The 20,216-nt window shown below is 34.7% G+C and overlaps 1 protein-coding gene across 1 annotated transcript; it reads right to left on the bottom strand.

The window, feature by feature from the left end:
* Window positions 1-8,067: 8,067 nt before the first annotated feature.
* Window positions 8,068-9,886, bottom strand: LOC133806762 (uncharacterized). Its single transcript, XM_062244851.1, has 3 exons — window positions 9,239-9,886; window positions 8,666-9,157; window positions 8,068-8,532 (listed from the first exon to the last, which is right to left on the bottom strand). The coding sequence occupies exons 1-3, from the start codon at window positions 9,884-9,886 to the stop codon at window positions 8,068-8,070; spliced, it is 1,605 nt and encodes a 534-aa protein (XP_062100835.1).
* Window positions 9,887-20,216: the final 10,330 nt, after the last annotated feature.

The raw sequence follows: 20,216 nt of genomic DNA, 5'->3' as shown, positions 1-20,216 counted from the left end.
CAGATAGAGTTTCCGGATCCATCTTCACATTTTAGCTCTCTACCAGGATATACCCTTTTAATCCATCATCACTAACGGATGTCCGCTTCGGTAAATGAACCTGGACCATACGTCCTGGTAGAACAAGACCAATACTTCATTTGGCTGACGTGTCCCCGAGAAATCCGATAGTTGGTCTCCTCAACTAACCTGCAAAAGGGATATGCACGGAACGTACAATGTTCCTAGGGATTGGTACTGCCACTACTCTAATAGATTATATCCCCAGAATCCCATTGAAGGCTCACGCACACCAGCCCGTATCAACGCACAGGGGACAGTTGTAGTGCTCTACCACGCTTAAGTCGGCCCAATGGGCCCAGATTAAACACTATGTATTTACATTCTCCACTTGTATTATAGTTCCACCAGAGGGTAATTATACTTATATCTTTATTGGGCTCGGATTAGTCCAGCCCAAACTACATCGCAACCTATAAATAGAGCCATTAGTGCACTATAGCAAGGATCTCGAATCTGATCTGACTTTTGTATGCATGCAAAAACACGACTGAACTTGCTGAAAACCTCCATTGTTAAACTCTCTAAAGCTCAATACAATTGACTCGTGGACTAAGGCTCATTAATGCCCCGACCTTGTAAAAACTTTGGCCTTGTTTACTTCTTTCTTTTCTTACTAGCTTTGAGTTCTTAATATATTTATAGTTTTCAAAAAATGTTTACAATTGACTCGTAAACATTTTGGTGCTTCCATTGAGAGCTAGAAGAAAGCTTGAACCAATCTTTGTCATCTATGAAGATGGTGAATACCAGACACATTGTGTTTGATCTCGCTCAGCAGCAGCATCAACAAGACAATGGAGAACCATTGCAAGCCCAACAGCTTCCTCAAGACCAACCAGAGGATATACCTAATAATGGGCCCCTGCTTGGTGACTCCCAGAACTTCGAAGAAGGGGGCGAATATGACGAAGAGTATTATGAAGAAGACAAAGAGGGGTATGAAGACCATGAGGCTGAAAATCTCATCAACCCCGACGAAAATGATATGGAACCTAAACAAGAGGAGAGGGGTATTGACTCTTAATTTAGTCAATGACATGGAGTCACAAAAAATGATAAAGATTATAGAGCTGAATGCAAGAATGTAAACGACACAAGGAAGTTATAGTGGTTTGACCCCAGAGATTGATAATAACCTACGTCCATTAGTGATTTTATTGATGTAAAACCCCAAAAACCTGCGATCAGCAAACAATGGTTCAATGAGTTTCACGAGTCTCGAGGATAGCTACAAGTTTCGTGTATAAACTCAATATTTATCTCCGAATACGAAATATTGTGCGTGTCATAAATGAATCCTATGAGCCCTATTTATAGGCTCACAGATGTACATATCGGCCTATGGGTCGTCCTTAACTTGTGTTACAAGCATAACCAAATAGTAACATAATTAATGATACTTACATAAAGAATAATTAAATATCTCACGAATATCTAACTTGTAACCATTTCTGAGCATCTGGCTCAGTTTCACGAGCAGCTCTGGTTGTATGTATCTGCACCCCTTCTTTTCCTGCTGCTCAGCATATTCCTTGTGCCTATCGAGCAGCTTAATTTCCTCTTGGTACACTGGTTTTCGGTCGACCAGGCCTTTACTAATAACTAGTCACATGTTGTTCATGTGCATTTTAAATATTCCACGTCATCAGGCAAATAATTTGGGAAACATTTGCCCCCTAAGTTTATTTTAATGCTAACAACATTTAATAAACTTACTCGACCAGCATTCCTACTTACCTGTCACATCCAACTATACTTACTTCCTCAAAAAGGTAAGTAATCATGACATTTTTTGTTTCCCAAAAACGATTTGACAGTTGTTGCTATTTCCCATGCAAAAACCCTCAAATCTCATTATCACATGTCATATACCCCTGACCGATATAAATAACCCTCTCCTTCCTTTATTTCATTTTTACTCAACCATTATCTCTCTTCAAGAACATTCAGAAAAAACCTCCAAGAACTTCAGACATTTCATTATGATCTGAGGTGTCTTCGAGCAACTCCGAGCAAAATCATCATGAATTCTTCAACAACCCTTACTCCAAGTAAGTTTTCAAACCCATCATGTTAACTTTGTAGCACTTTTCATGAATTTTGGCCATGATTCGTCTGTTTTTGTGATTGGATTTCATATGTTCTTGATGAGTTTTTTGGGTAAATCGGGTTTAGGCAAAAAACACCCAGAAATACTATGATAAAATAGGTATTGTAGGCAATGTAATTCATAAAACAATGTTTAGAAGGAGTATTGGGCTTGATTTACACTAATTTTGGGTCCAAAATCGAAGTGAAAATTTGATTTTGGGTATTTCAGAAAAACTGGGGTTTTCCCGCCTGTTTTTGAAGTTGAAAAGTTTTTCCGATCCGTTTTTCCAACCTGCTTGCATGCTTGTTGTGTTTTTATCAGGATGCTGCTGGTCGTATAAAAGCTTAACTTTTATCCACGAACAACGGTATCCTTATTTTTCTTTTTGTTCTTCTTTCTCTATTGGTCGTAGATTCTCACTTCCCCTTTATTCTTCTTAGATATTCATGCATGATCCATGGGGAGGTGAGAGACCAATAGACAACGATCTCCTAGCTCTGTTGTTCGAGGACCAGGGACAACCTCTCTGCCCTTTCCAGAGCCTTCGAAACCACTCCAAATTCCTACGACCAACCTTCCTCAGAATTCTCCAAAGAAAAAACCAAACATGGGTCGTGTCAAACATACTGCCCATAGAAAAAGAAAAATCACTGACTCACCTACCAGTCAGCCAGCAACTAATACCGAGGGTTCTTCAAATGACCCTCAACCCTTGAGGGTGGCACCACCAAAGATCTAACCTAAGGCCCGTCCACATGAAGGTCCACAAGCAGAGGTACCCTGGTACATAGTGTAACGCCCTGCTACTTAGGGTCCGTTACCAAGTGTGTTTAAAATCAGTGCTGGACTTGCTAAACAAGTCATTTGGACTAAACGTGTGATTAAGCCACTAAAGGTTTAGGTATTAAATTTTTTTGGTTAAGTCATAAACATTTCCATTAGATGAAAAGCAAGTTCTTTACATGGGATCCCAAAAACATCAGTTTAAAAACTGGTTACAACATTCAAGTTACATAATAAGCCGACCTACACTACAAGAAAAAACAGTATTCATAACACTTAAAAAGTGCTATCTGGGACTATTGATAGCACTTATGAAAATGCTAACGTAGCCCATGTTATTAAAAGTCCAGTCTTTTCTATAACATTTTTTGAATGTTATGTTCGGTGTTATCTTGAACTATTCAATAACACATTTTTAGGTGCTATAATATTCAAATAATAACATTTAGATAGAGTTTTTGATTATAAATTTGAAGTTTAATCTTGTACTTTTTTCATAACACTTTTCAACTGTTACATTTGATTATTTTGATAACATTTTTAGTTTGTTATATTATATAAACCATAACGATTTTTTACGCTTATAATATGTTTTTAAATCATAACATATAGTAATAAAATTTTAAATTTTATTTTGATAAGTATACTTATATGGTTTTTTTTTAATTAAAAGATTTTCATTATTGTATTTTGATAAAAAAATTCAAAATTAATCATAAAATGTAATTCTCAATAGATTGATAAACCATAAGTATTACATTAAACAATAACTAATTCAAACCATGAATGTGTCTACTTCATGAGATCTTAGTTCTAACTTAAGTTTGAAAGCATAACATAATAAAGTTTTATAATCTTGAACAATTTTTACTTCAAAAATGAAAAATAGAAACATTACAAGATACACAAAAGTAAACCATGCGTGAAACTTGCTCCATCCTTCAATTCATCATCATTTGTGCACTTGTCTTTGTTGCGAGTCCATTTGTTTAGCTACAACAAAATTTAAATAAGTAATGCTTCAACTTAAAGTTATAGTAAACTAAAAGAGTACATAAAAAACGTTAATTACCTAATTATAACTTTATCAGATGGCCATGCAATTATACTACCTACAGCATCTTCTATAGTAGACATAATTGTTGAAGGCCTCCACAGAAATGCATCATTCTTTCTCACAAGATCTATCCCCACTTTCATAGCATTAGGCCCAAGAGGAACATGGTGAACCTCATCCTTTGGGTCACTTGAGATAAAATAACCTTATGCAATAATTTCTCCAGATCCAATCCAATCTAATATTTTGCATTTTGAGCCAAATGTGTGGTTCTTGACACTCTAACAATATATCAATATAACAAATTCAGCAGCAGTAAATGATTTTATATTGAATATTATATGTTTTAGATTTTATCATTTTCATATAATTAGTATCATAATTACCTGAGTGGAATGAACATGAGAATTTGATTGAACATTGACATTTGATTGCTCCTCGCTCTGAGAAGATGTATTCTATTTACAAGTAAGATAGAAAGACATGAATTCAACATCAAAATTAAAAAAAATACAAAAGTAAAGACTAACCAAAAAATTAAACATGAATCTTAGTTATTATTGCAATTCAGCCACATGAAAATATAGTTTCAGCATCAAAATACTTGATTTTTCATTAAAGAAACAATGAGTTGCTCCATGTGTTGCATTTTGTCGTTCAAATCTTTGCATTGACCTTCTATCTTTATCAAATGGTCATCTCTTTCTGACACAATTTGCAACTTTGACCGAGTAACTCCTCTTCCGAAAGCTCTCATGTATGAATTTTTTTCAGGACCAAGGACTTTTGTGAGGATGTCTTCATTAACACTTGTAGTTGAAGACATAGCAGGATCTTTCTTATATTCTTCAACCAAATCCTTCAAAAATAAATAGTATCAATAAATGTATTCAAACAAATGAGTAAGTTAAAACTAAAGTCACATGATTTTGAAAGGGCAAGGTGTATACAAAAGCTTCAGCCACTTCTGAATTTACTGGTTTGCCATTTTTCTTCTTATGTGCTTTGGTCCAAACATCAACTCTAGAAGGTGGTGTATTGGTTTCACTATGGTTCATCTATCAAAATAAGAAAATAAATTAAAAAAATATCTAAACCAAATTCTATAATAAAACAACTGTAAATATGTTTGGCTTTACCAATTCATCAATCAATCTTGCATAACCTTTGCGACTACAAGTGTGGGGTAGTTGCTTTGTCCGTATTTTTTTGAATTTCTCGTTTGTAGCCTAAGAATATAAAGTTAATAGAGACATTAAACTATAAATTTTAATCATAAATATATTTGGTTATAAGATGTTAAGAATAAAATACCTTAAACTCAGCACTATTTTTTTCCTTAACAAAACTTTTCCACTCATTCATAGATTTAATATTATCAGGCTTTAGTTTCAATCTTGCTTCTTCATTTGGTGCATTTGTTATTTTAGTAACTAGCCTTGATTTCGAAGCTCTCCAAAGATCTGCCATACTTTTGAATATATAGGTCTTTTGCCAATCTTTGTCAACCTTATATCTTGCCTAGTAAAATTAATAATAGGTTAGTATTAATGTAAATGAATTTCAACAAATTTCATGTTCAATGCATAAAACCTGAGTATATATACCTGAATAGATTTCCATAAGACCTCTTTCATTCCTAGAGGAATCTTCCTCCAATCTTTTATTGTTACTGGTACAATTTCTCTAACAAGTGCACCCAAAAATGAAGACAAAGATATTGATGTTGCACCTATTGGTTGTCCCTTTGAGTTAAACTTAACTTCCAAACGACCATCACTGTCTATTGCAATAGACTTCATTTTACTAGGGCCTCTAGTTCTCTTTTGGGTAATAGGTGCAACAACTTCTTCAGGTAGTTCTTGTTCGTCAGGCAAGTTTTCAACAATTGTGTCTGGCAAGTTTTCAACAATTGTTTCATTTGGGTTTTCTGGGATTTGTAGGCGTTGTGATTTTGTTGTGGCTGTTGGTGAGATGGCATGGTCATTTGAAGGACTAATTTCTACTTCAACCACTCTTTTAATAGATCCCCTAGTGGCTGTCTTTGAAGCTAAGAATGGAGAAATTAGGTCATTAGTAGGTGGTCTCACTATTTTTTCAAGAGAGTCTATTGGTTGTTCAACCTCAAATAGATTTTTAAGAGATCTCCTTGTCACAGGGGGGATGGGTACTTCTTCTTCATCAGAAGAGTCATTTCTTACAATCATTCTACGTGTATTTTTCTTTGGAGACACATCCTTAGTATATCTCTCTTCAACAACCTTATCCATTTCCAAATTTAGTCTAAAGCTCTTCCTTTTTTCATTGAGGAGTTTAACTAATTTTCCTGTAGGTATGTGTTTTGGCCTCTTTCCTTTTGTAGATGGAGGTGACATATCTTGTACTTGGCAAACTCTTTGACTAGTTTCTGATCAACCGTTTCTATAATTAGTAAGATTTTTGATGAGTTGCAAAAATCATATATAACAACATATTATCAATTATCACAAAAAAAAAACATATAATAAAAGTCAGAAAGAAAGAAATAAATAGTCATTCTTGGCATCAAACACATATGTTTTCAAGAGTTCTTCGCTAAAAATACACAAATAAGAAACAACCAATTAATGAGCTAAAGTATAAACTGAAATTTCCATTGATTACAACTTTGAATGTCAAGTGCAACATCTTCTACAATTTACAAAAAACACAACAATAATCAAACTAATATACCCTCACAATCATCTCTAACATATTGTTCATCTTCCACTACATTATATAACCTAGATTCAGTAACTTCAGACATTACAGGCATGAATTCTTGCTCATCATAATTTTCCATGTCATAAAAACCTCTAGGGGGTGCCCTAATCACCACATACCAATTGGAAGAATCATGTTCTCTTGAGTAGAAGACTTGTTTAGCTTGTGAGGCTAAAATAAAGGGTCTCTACCAACAGACCATTGACTTTGGTGTAGATTAACTAAAGTAAGACTATCCTCCACCCTAACACCGTTAGGGACATTTGCCCAATCACATTTGAAAATTGGAATCTGAACTATATAGTAATCTAACAAGATTATCTCCCTTATAACCCCATAGTATGAAACTAAATTAGGAACTTGAGATACATCTTTGGCACTAGATCTACACATAGTTGTAGCTTCAATTGAGACACCACTATTCTGTGTGGACTTCTCAATGTCATGTACATGGAATCTTTGACCATTGATAATATATCCAGTGTAAGAAGCAGCATGTTTTCTGGGTCCATATGCTAGCCATTTCAACAAATCTGTTTCATCACAAGTTGAGGAATGCATAGGAACCTATACAAATAATAGTATGACATTGTTAATTTTCTTAATGATATTTAAAACAACTGATATGAACCAGTTAGTTTGCATTAATTTACCTTTTCCTTCATCCATGTTGAAAAAGTTTGTATATGTTTCTTCCAAAGTAATCCACTATTTCTCTCATATATTTTGTTTGTTTTTTTCAACTCCTCTAAGTGAATCCTAATTTATAGGACCAATGAGTTAGTATTACTACATTTTTAATAAAAAAAAAATAATTTCTAATATCAGACACTTACTCTAGAAAAGGCTCCACAACAGATGTATTTAACAGAATGTATCGATGTGCAATTTCTAACAACTCATCTGTCAATATAATTTCTTTCCTCCTATAAATTGGACGACCTTCAAGTATCACATCATTTGACCACTCTTCATTTCGACCTTCTTTTGTGTTTAGTTCAATTGAATGGTCAGTGAATTCATTACAAAAGCTCACACACTCATCTGCAAGATAACACTCTGCAATACAACCTTCAGGCCTAGCTCGATTTCTGACATAATCTTTCAATATCTTCATGTGTCTATTAATCACACAATTGCTCATCATTAATAGAATGTTCACATAAACTAATAAGAATAAACAAAACAATTAAGTCTTAGTGATTCACCTCTCAAATGGATACATCCATCGAAATTGGACTGGTCCACATAGTCGTGCTTCTCGTCCGATATGAACCACTAAGTGAATCATGACATAAAAAAATGATGGTGGAAAGAATCTCTCTAGTAATCATAAAGTTTCAATAACATCATTTTCTAATGTCATTATGCTTTCTCTATCAAGAACACGTTGACATATTCGATTAAAGAACGTGCATAATCTTATTATAGCATCTCTTGGACCCAATGGCATCAATCCTTTTATAGCCACCGGTAGTAATTGTTGCATCAAAATGTGGCAATCATGTGACTTAAGGCCCATGAGCTTGCATTGTTCCATTGAAACACAATTTCGAATATTTGAACTATATCCATTAGGTACTTTCAATGAGAACAACCTTTTACAAAATAATTCTTTCTCAAGCTTTGATAGTGTGTGTAAAGCTGCAGGAAGATAGGTTCTAGTCCCCTTCTCTTGTGGGTGTAATGCACTCCTAATACCCATATGTTGCAAATCCAAGCGAGCTTTTAGTCCATCTTTACTTTTTCCAGCAACATCTAGCAATGTATTACAGATGCTTTCACAAACATTTTTCTCTATGTGCATCACATCCAAATTGTGACGAACATACAATTCCTAAAAAAATTGCAAAAGAAATAACTAATGGAATTCCTCCAAAAACAATAATTTACACAAAATTTTTTTAGAGTAGTAAGAATGTGCTAACCTTCCAATAAGGTAACTGAAAAAATATGGATCGTTTTTTCCACATTTCTTTTGAATCATTTTGTTTCCTTTTCTTTGAAGTGGATTTTCCCGAAACATTCACAAAATCTTTAAGGTGTTCAGCAATTGTAGTCCCATTCATGATTCTTGGGGGATTTCCATGCTCAACTTCTCCATCAAACCAACTTCTTTTACTCCGAAATGGATGGTCTTCTTTAAGAAATTTCCGATGACCTCGATATGAAAACTTCCCACTATGTTTTAGCCACTCTGAATGAGTACCATAACCACATAGGGGACAACTAAAACATCCCTTATTTTTACAACCAGCAAGGTTCCCGTATGCTGGAAAATCTTGGATTGTCCACATCAAAATAGCCCGCAACTTGAAATTTGTATTGTCCAATGCATCATGAGCATCAACACCCTCATTCCATAATAATTTCAAGTCCTCTACGAGGGGTTCTAAGTATATATCAATATCATTCCCAGGCTGTTTAGGTCCTGGAATTAACATTGATAATAAAATATTCTCCTGTTTCATGCACAACCATGGGGGTAAGTTGTACATGACCAACAAAACAGGCCAAACACTATACTTAGAACTTAAATTACTAAATGGGTTAAATCCATCTGTGGAAAGGCCAAGTCTAATATTTCTCTCTTCATTTGAAAATGATGGCCATTTATCATTGACTAGCTCCCATGCTGCTGAATCCACTGGGTGACGCATTTTTCCATCGCAACTTTTATTGTTGTGATGCCATCTTAATTCCTTTGAAATTCTTTTAGACATGAACATCCGTTTCAACCTAGGGATTATAGGAAAGTACCTCAAAACTTTTGCTGGGACACCATGTCGAACCTTTTTAGTCAGCTTATCTGACATCCAACGTGAGGTTCCACATGTTGGACATTCTTGCAAGTTTTCTTTATCTTTTCTAAACAAACAACAATCATTAACACACGCATGAATCTTTTCATATCCTAAATCAAATAATCGAAGAAATTTTCGAACCTCATACATAGACTTGGGGATCATATTATCTAAAGGAAACATATCATTCAAAAGTCTTAACAATTCATCAAAACTTTTGTCAGACCATCCATTGGTAGTTTTAACCTTATACAATGCAACAATTGACGATAACTTAGTATATTTAGTGCATTGTGGATATAATGGAGTGTCTGCTTCTTCTATTTTTTTCCATAAAAGTGTCATCATGACCTTCTAGATGACTTTCAAAATCACAACCATCAATATTTGTAGCCCTAAACAAGTTGTAAGAATCAAATGTTTTCATTGTCTCTACATCATCATCTCTTGATAATTCTTCCCCATGATGAAACCAGATTTTGTATGTTGGATCAATCCCATAAATGACTAAGTGTTCATACAAAATGTTAATACATTGGTGACTTAAGTTTCGACAAACTTTGCATGGACACAATAACTTTTCTGGATAACCAGCTAGCTTTTCTGACATTTCAACAAAATTCTTAGCGCCTTCTCTATACTCATCCGAGGCTCTACAATTCAAAGACAAGTTCATATTTATAATATATTAGTAACAAATACAGTAAGTTACTAATTTTACTAAGCTAGCACTAATTAAATCCCTAATTCTTATTACCTATTGAAGCGTAGCCAATTTTTATCCAACATGATCACCAATTTAGTTGTCCTGTTCTAACCAACAAAAAGCAAAATTTTGATAAGTCTATGTAATGGTAAATACAAAATTGTATCAACCAAAATATACTATATGATTTGATTTTTAAAATTACTTGATTTTGAGTTCAGAAATGAATTTAAGCTGTTTATTTAGTCTTATTGCTAAACTTGAGATAATTCTGGCATTTCCAATCCTCATCTCAAAGAAATATTATATATATTTATATATATATAAAGAGTATTGTCAGTTCAAGAATTTGATATCTATTTCAATATGGTAGTTTGAGGGAGCTTCTGATGAGGGAAATAAAGGAGTTAGTATATGGGATACATTTACAAAACAACCAGGTAAGAAGTTCAAAAGCCCCGAAAGTGTCAACTGTAATTGTAGTCATGCATATTCTTATCATTGATTGAACCTAATAAAAAAGCACTCATTGCAATTCTTATCTGTTGCTTACTTTTGTTATAATAATAACAATAATACACTGTTCTTTTCTTCTTTAAATATAACGCAATTTAGATTTTAGATCATATATGCTAATCCGATATAGAAAACCACTGAGCTATCCAGCCATGCATGCACTTTTGGTAGTTTCTAGAGGACATTTTGGCATTAGTGTTATTCACGTGTCTTATATTTTATAAAGATACACTATGACTATGTATGCTTTGTATTCAGAAAACACAAGAGGAAAGAAAAAAAAAACAGAGGCAGAATAATAAAAAGTTGTTTGATTGGTAGCCGAAAAAGTGGAAGAAAAAAGTTAAAGGGGTGTTGTTTGTTTTTTGGTTCATCGATCTATGGATAGGAAAGAAAAATGAAGGAACTTTTCTAATTTATTATTCATATAAACCCATTATTTAGTTCTGAATTTTATAACCATAAGTAATTAAAAGTACTAAAAAGCCTCAGTTTCCTTCTTTTTGTCTATTCTTTTTTCTATCCTACTTATTTTTTATTTATGGTTAAAAGTGATAAAATTTATGATGGTAAGGAGTTAGTATATGTTTGTCCAAGCCTCTTCTTTACTTCTATGGTATTTCGTTATTTTCTCTCATTTTCCTACTTCTAAGTTACATTCTTCATCACTCCTCTCTCCCGCCAAACATACAGACTTTTCTCATCAACCAAACACTTTTCCTCTCATCTTTTTTTTTTCATCCAAAACTACATTTCAATTCATATTGGTTTAACCCTGACTTAAGGGCATTAATGGGATCTACACACAGTGTACTTCTTACAGGCTTGCGGTTTATGAGGGCCAATTCAGGTCATGGTACTGTCAACTGCACATTCACCCCTTGCAAGTGATTATTTTGTCTCAACTGAACCCACATCATCTGATATATATCAGTATATCTACCAATCTTATATAGTTCAAAATTGTTGTCCCAGTGATTATAAAGTACTAGTTTATGTTTTTGAATAAGAGTTTCTGGAGGGAGGTTAAAATTTTGGTATCGATTCGATGAAATTTAATCCTCATCTGAGTTGATACAACTAAATAGATACATATTTTATCTGTACTAGTATTCTATTCTAATTCTATAATAGTTCTTTCTTATTTATCTCTACAAACTCCATTAGCAACCTTCTGAAATAGGTGATGACTTTAATTATGCCAGCTTTGTGAGGGAGAAAAGATCTAAAAGATAAATGGAAGCTAGTTAAGTTATACTTGTACACACACACACAACACATATCTTTATAAGATACACACAAAGAGTACCACCTTTTATGGCTTTGGATTCAATTCAATGGAGCAAAATCTGAATAATGGCACCCATATCGATATGAACTTCAAATTGACATACATAATCTAAACTAAATACAAAATGAGTTAAATTATACAATCCCCCATGAGATTTTAAAAATTATTGACCCTTCTCTTTAAATTTCATTTTATAATAAATCTATCTCTTAAGTCAACATACAATAAATAATAAATTTAAAAAATCATAAAGTTAATTACTTAATATGTATGTGTTTTTTATGGTCATTTAAGTTTGTTTTGTTATTATTTAATTTTACATTTTACAACTTTTCTGTCAGGATCTTTTTGGCTGCTTTCCTTATTAGTCTTTCAATTTTCTGGTTCAAGCAGTCACCAATTTTTAGTTCTCCCAACTTGGTATGTTTCTGATTTTATATGCAAATCTAAGACTTGTCATTATTATTGTAATAACAAAGATGCAAAGTATAAAAGGAGTTGTTTTAAGCAGTTATGGATTATGGTTTTAGTTCACCTTAAGATTTTTCAAGTTCACTTTGTATTTAGTTGATTGATGACTAAATTTCTATGGTTTCGATTTTCCCCACATGGGTTTCGATTCTACTTTCAAATTTCTATGGTTTTTGAAGTTTATTAGATATACATCAAATAACTAACAGAAAATAAGAAAACATTCCAGCCATATTTATTAACCAACCATCAATCATTATCAATTCAAAATATTCAATCAACACACAAGTTTTCTTCCTTATCTCGCCGCAGCACACAAATTTCTCAGAACCTACTTCACTAATACACACAAGTTCTCAACCTTCCGTTATCACCGTAGCACACAATAATAATAATCTCAGAGCCTACTTCACTATGGATGAATATCTAAGATATTCAAACTCCTCTAACATTTGCAAAGTATTTTAACAAAAATAAAAGAAAACATACCTCTTGCAAACTGCTGCAAATAAAGTTCCCTCCAATTCTGAATTTCTGAAAGAGTTAAAGAAATTTAGAAACTTGCGTAGAGAACCCAATAAATCAAAAAGTCATGTCACAATTATGTTCAACCATGTAAGTCGTAACTTTGCATGCTAACATATATGCAGAAACTGTGAATGTGAGGAGCTTATATAAATTAAAAATATTCCATAAGCAAAATATATAAACTTAAATCATATGATTAGCTGAGTTTGATTTATTATATAATAATACTAAAATTTTAATAGAGTTTTGGGTTATTTGGATCAGTTTATTACCGTCGTACTTAGTTTGCTCTGGTAATTGTATTATTGAAAATCTCCTTCGGCTGAACAGATAACTCTTCCTCCGGCATGTACTAAATTGCCCTGTATCAATCGTATGTTAAGAACACTAAAATTAAACAACAAGCATAAAATGTATATTTATATATATGTAATAATAGCCTTTATAAATTATAAAGTATATTACCATACAATATTCAAACAACTAGCTTAGTGACAGACATGATGAATTCCTCACAAGTGGCCTTCAGACTTTTCTCCAGTTCCTGCAAGAAAAAGTGTTACTGACAACTCGATAAATGTTGCAAAAACAAAAAGTGTACTGTGAATCCCGCTCTCAACCAAAATCAATCGACTTGTTCCTCTCTAGATGCTTCCTAATAGAGACTGCCTTCTTAATAAGATGGTACAGATCTTTAAGAATTTCAGGGGCAAGACCTAACAAACAAAATCAATTTTATAAAAACAAAGAAATCCAATCAACCAAGACATACAGATAAGACATCGCCCAACCAAAGGCTACATGCCCTTATCATTCAATAACCGTATTAAGACACTCAAACAAGAAAAACAACCAGCTCAATTACACTATAATCCCAATTACCCAAAATTAAACAAATGAAAAAACATAAAAATTAATTATTCCCTTCGCTCATTCACTTGTATCAGCATACATAAAATAATTTCTATTTAAGAAAGCCACATGTGGAATAATTAGAGTAAACATATCTTTCTAGTGTTGTTAGAAAGCTGGCTTATAAAGTTAGTTATGGTAGTTATATCCTACACATTTTATAAATGTTCCAGCTGTCTTATAAAGCTAGTTGGGTATTGTGAGGAAGAAAAAAAACTCAAGAGAAGAAGAGTGAAAACAGAGAAAAAAAGCTGAGATGTGATATTCATTCTTGCAAGGTTGAGTTCTGTAATGGTGTGTGTTCTTTCTTACTTTCTTTTCTGGTTTCTTGCTGTGATCATAAGGTGTTTGTGTGTGTTGTTCAATTTTGGTAGTGCAACAACAAACCAGAGTTTGGGGGCTGCGTGATCCTGAGGAGTCTATGCATTTGCAAGGAGACAGTACTAATCCTAGACAAGATGCTTAGCATGTCCGATTGTATTATGTACAGGCTTAGATCTAGCAGTGTTTGTCAAACTCAATATTATACTACACATTTCCATATATGGTTTTGTACTCTCATGTTTATGCGTGATCACAGTTATATTTTGTGAAGTTAACAACGACAGTATGAATCATTAACCAAGAGAGAAAAATAATGATTGTGCTTACAAAGAGAATTAACTTGGTTGATGAGCCACTTCCAAAATGTGCTTTTGCTAATATATAGATATAGACTTCCTCTTAAGCTACTAAACATCTAGTGATCAGGAGGCTGAACTTAATTATCAATGGAATGCACAATTTACTTAATGATTGGGCTTATTGAGTATGATAATTAGAGCCTACAAAGATAATAACTCAAGGGCAATTTTAATAACTATTCAATTTCCTCCTCTCTTTTTTTTCCAGCTAATTTTTTATTGTAGAGAATAGAGCATTGTTATTTATGTTTTATTGTTCCCATAAAATATTATAATGCATATAATACACCAGCGGTTAAGAATTATATTCTTTTTGCTATAGATGTTTTTTTATAAATTGTAAGGTGCTATAATAAAATGGTTTAAATTGAGCAAAATAGATTGACAATATATCAAGAACAAACTAAACAAAGTACTTATAGATAGACTAGGGAAAGAACTTCTCGGAATAAATAAGGTGTTAAGGAAAAATCTTTGGAAAAATAATAATAATAGAAGTCCTGAAGAAACTCTCTCACAAAGCTAGTTCTCACAAAAGTCATTTTCAAGCATATCTTCATTACAATATTTTGCCATTCAGAACAGGTGTTATACATTCTCAATGTGCATAGAAGTGCCAAAAAAAAAAGCTTCAAACCAACTTTTTAAATTTGTTTTAGGGACAGTAAAAATTGAAAGTGGAAGTATACATTCCAAAAAACAATCACCATATTCCATTACACCAGTGGATTATATATTTAGATAGGAAATAACTAGGCTTAAAATACACACTATATAATGCATAATCCAAATGCAATGACAAATGATGCCAAAACAATTACTGTAGTTTCCGCTGTCTTCTTACTAATTTTCTTGTATTTTTAATACTTGAATGGAGAAAAAGAGAAAATCTGGTAGAAAGAACTTCAATCTTACACATGCCTACTGTTGGGTTTGTTTCACCAAATCCCAACAACTTTAACTATTTCATTTAAACCTCCAATTGTTTTCAAACAGTTCTTTTTTTTTTTGGGCAACTAATTCAAATAAGGCTAAGGCCCATATATATATAAATATAAATAAGCTTCTTCTCATTAAAAAAATAGAGACAGGTGAGAAGATTTTCAGCTGAAGAAATATTTTATCAAGGGCTTTAGAGAGAGAGAAAAGAGTATGAGAGAGAAAAAGTATTGGGTTTCTAGGTTTTGTAATAAGCCTCACTACTGTTAGAAAGTGTTGTGCTTGGTTTGAGTGTTGAGAGAAAGCACTTGTGAGATTGTTTGAGAGATATGCTGCCATTACTCGATTGTGATATGTACTCTTATTGTTGCTGAATAATAAATCTAAGATAGATATTCTTAAACTGGATGTAAGCCGAGATATCTTGGTTGAATCAGTATAAAACTCTGTGTTCTTTCTTTGTTTTATTTTTTTGTTAAGTTTTCTATGTGTTTGTTAATATTACTCTGATATTGTTATTAAGTAACAAAGTTTCAGGATCTTGAAACTGGAAAACAAAGGGTTTTCCTTCAAAATCAGACACAGGTTTCATGATCAAGGATAGAAGATCAAGATCCTAACATTTATGCAGCAAGAAAGTCCAAGAGCTCATCCAAGAAAGCATGTCAACAATGGCTAAATTTGAACTTGAAAAATTTGATGGAACCGGTGACTTCTCTCTATGGCAGGAGAGCCTGAAAGGCATCTTGGTACACCAGAAAGTGGCCAAAATGGTCGGAGATGCAAAGCTCTTAGAAGGGAAAAAGGTTGAGGAGATTGCTAAAATGGAGGAGATGGCTTACCACACCACAATTATGTACCTATCAAATAGTGTGAGAAGGAAATTAACTACCGAGACAACAGCAAAGGGACAAGTTGGAACAACTATACATGAAGCCACAGGTTATCTTGTATGTTCATCTCCACAAGGTTATCATTTATTCTTCCCTTAAAGCATCAAAGCTGATATCATCGGCAAAAAAATATTCAAGAGCTTGCTGAACTAAGAACTAAACAGAGTTCTAAATAAATTTAAGAATTTAAAAAAAATTATATACTTGTATGTATATACGTATTACACACTAAAAAATAATAACAGCATAAATAGTTGCAAGTGAATCAAAAACCTTCTTAGCATCTATTTGACTTTCCAAAACTCTGGGTGATAAGGTCCTCGCCAGGGAAGAAGATCTAGACCAATCAAATAGAGAGGCTTGACCTCTAAGTAGCCGTCTTAAATGATCTTGGAAATACAGTTCAACAACAATTGAGACCTTCCTTCCATTATATGAAATTTTTAGTTAAGAATAGCAGCAAAAGGTTTAGCTCTGGAGGAACTAACCAGCAAATGAGAGAAGTCAAGTTCCTTGTGTGTCACTGAAAACTCAATATCGAAAGGTGCAATCTGGGGATGGAAACTGAAAACTCTCACTTTAGAAATGGAAAGCTCCAGTTTTTTTTTTTAAATGAACTTTATAAGAAAATCTAACAACGATTGACTAATAGCAGAGCAATACCAGCCACGATCGGAAGAGAGTGAAAGAGACTCCTCGTCGCTGAGGCGATCAGTGAACACAACAACTGTCCAGACGGAGAGGCAGAGAGACGCGACTCTGGAGCGAGTCTTCGTGAGGCAGAGACTTCGGTGAGGGCGGAGGGCGGAGAGACTTCGGTGAGGGCGGAGAGACTTCGTGAGGGCGGAGGCAGAGATGAGTTGAGGGCGGAGAGGGCGGTGAGTCTTCGTGAGGGCGGAGAGGGCGGTGAGTCTTCGTAACTTAGAGAAAGGCTTGAGAAAATCTGAGAGAAAGGGAATTTTGGCATAAATTCATTTTGCCGCCTGGGATTTTAGTCATATGGCGCCAAAAATTTTAATCCCCACTATTCATCAGTTCTGTGTTAATTTTAATCCCCCATTAATAATAGCATTTTTTAAAATATGCTATTCTTTAATGTAATATATACTCAATATTGTTGTAGTGCTAGGCGGAAAAAGTTGGGTTTAACCCTAGTTTCCTTGAGCATCTCGGTCGTGGTGGTCGAGCGGACCGCATATGTACATGTCACTGCTATTGCCCTCCGACTCATGGCTGGTTGAGCTTCTATTTACCTTTACCTGCACCACAAAGCACCTGTGAGCCAAAAGACTCGGCAAGAAAACATATTAAACAATTCACAAAGTAATATATCTGTCGAACCGTAATTACTGAATCAAGTGTATTCATTATACAAATCAACAACCATAGGGTCACGCAAGTGCGTGTTGCACTTCCTTTCAATTTGTTGGCATCCAAGCCAGTCAAGTGCGTGTTGCACTCCCAGGGTGGCCCAGCCATGGTGGCCTGCACTCCACGTGCACAATGCCAATCTCAGCTTATAAACTGAGTCCTTCAAGTCCTTGACTTATAAGTCAAGCCTCACATGCCCCTGACTTGTAAGTCGAAGCTTTACGACCCTCGACTTATAAGACGAGTCTCTCAAAGTCCAATATGCCCTCGACTAATAAGTCGATCCCCAATTAACATCCTAACAATCCTCTGGTTTATAAACCGGGCTTTCTAGTCACAACAGACAATCACGTATTTCATTTAACATACGTACCTACAGTCACAATGCATTATAATACACTCAAACAACAATCATAGGCATAACCATAATTATGCGTATTCCAATGTGCTTAACTAGATATTCACAAACATAATTATAATCAAGCTCATTAACAGGGCCAAAGCCTTAATCATGTTTATATTAAACCATTGAACTAAGCCTTAATCACACATTCACATACTGGGTGCAGTTTTCTTACCTTCGATCCGAATGCAAGTTACTAGCGACGCCCTTTGAGTACGATCCCTGATTTGAGCCCTTAGCGTGGACCTAGTCACAACCATAATAAGGGATTTCATTAAAAGCAGGAGAATAAAAGCTTCCAGACCAAATCCTAGCCTCTGGGATGTCGAATTGCACTCAACAAGGAAGTAAAATCGATCCTGAGCTCAAAAGGTTAAGTTCCCGACCTAAAAATCTCATTAGGGCCAAAATTCCCCTTAAGGGCCGCGGCCCCATAATCCCATGCCGTGGCCCGCCTCTAATTAGAGGCTCGGCCTCCCTGGTCTCTAGACACGCGCCGCAGCCCTTCCCTTGTGGCACCGCGGCCCACTCCTTGCCTCCGAGCCAACCTCGCTCCCATTTTCCTTAGAGGGCCGCGACTCACCAAGAACAAAACTGCGGCCCAGCCCCTCAAACTCAGAATTTATGGGTTTTTCTTTAGCCGAACCAAACCAGAAACAACCTAATTATACCCCAAATCTTCCAACTCAATTCCCATAATTAGCACAACCCTTTCCAGCAACAAAACCCAACTAATTACCAGATTAAAACTCATCAATAATCTCAAAACTCATCCTTCCAACTATCAAGCATGCAAAACACCATAACTCTCAATAAATTAACAGAACTAACATAAGAACTTCAGTTTAAAACCCTTACCTCAACTGTATGACTCAAGTTTTAATCTGCTCCCAACAATTCCCTTGTTTCAAGCCTCCCTTCCAAGCCAATTCTCTTTCAATTTGACTCAACCCACCAAAACTCCAAGAGGTGAAGAATAGAACGTGAGAGAGAAGGAGTGAGCTACTGAAATTCTTCTTTCCTTAAGTTTCTTGAGTCATCTAAGGGGTTCCCAGCCAACCAAGTCCTAAACTTGGACAGAAATGACCAAATTGACCCTGTGCCCTTAGCCTATTCATCAAATGCTCTCAAGGACAATTTTGTCCTTTGTCTCATACCCCGTTATTCACAATTTACGTCCTATAATTCCTGTTACTTCCAATATTCTCACACGATTACTAAATAATTTCCCATTACCCACTAAATCCTGGTAATGTACTAAATTACTAAAATACCTCCAAGCTCACCCCGAGCCGGGTATTAAACCCCGTTGTGACTCTTCTGCTAACTTGCTCATTAGGATCATCTCACGCCGAGTAACCAAAATATATCCACATAATAATGTGGTCTCAATTACACAAACACATATTTGCATTTATACCCTGAATGAGTCAAATTACTAAAATACCATTCTTATAAGAAACATGCCACATACACATATTTAATATTTTTAACATGCAAGCATAATTATAGTATAATATAATTCATATAATAACACAATTATTGCCTCCCAGCCCCCTAATCCAGGCACTAAGCCACATTAGGAAATTTGAGATGTTACACATAGCCCCACCAAGCGTCATATCGACCAGGATGGCGGCAAAGTATCCCAAGAAGTACAGACATCCTGGGATTACTCTATACAAGCCTACACCCGACCAGAGGGAAAACGTGCCCAGGGGCGCCTTTAGCGCCTGGTTGAGGTATCACATAGAAGCAGGGGAAATTCTGCCTTTGCATGATTTCTTCCGAGGGGTAGCCAATTATTTCAAGGTCGCCCCATTTCAAATAATCCCCAACAGATATAGGGTACTTTCAGCACTCTATATCTTATACAACCATAAAAAGTGGCATGTTCCCACCCCTCACAAGATCAATTACTTGTTCGATCTCAAATCCTACCCCAACCAAAGTAACATGGGG

Source organism: Humulus lupulus, chromosome X (assembly GCF_963169125.1).
Source record: "Humulus lupulus chromosome X, drHumLupu1.1, whole genome shotgun sequence".
NCBI lineage: Eukaryota > Viridiplantae > Streptophyta > Magnoliopsida > Rosales > Cannabaceae > Humulus > Humulus lupulus.
The sequence above is the reverse complement of the archived record's forward strand: the minus strand, read 5'-3'. Positions and strand labels throughout refer to the sequence as shown.

What these genes read in the sequence shown, in the direction of transcription:
- LOC133806762 (XM_062244851.1), bottom strand. Translation starts at nt 9,886, where the DNA reads ATGACACTTTTATGGAAAAAAATAGAAGAAGCAGACACTCCATTATAT. An exon ending in GTGTTTGGCCTGTTTTGTTG is followed by an intron (nt 9,158 to 9,238) that starts GTCATGTACAAC and finishes GGACCTAAACAG; the next exon opens with CCTGGGAATGATATTGATAT. An exon ending in TTCAGTTACCTTATTGGAAG is followed by an intron (nt 8,533 to 8,665) that starts GTTAGCACATTC and finishes ATGCACATAGAG; the next exon opens with AAAAATGTTTGTGAAAGCAT.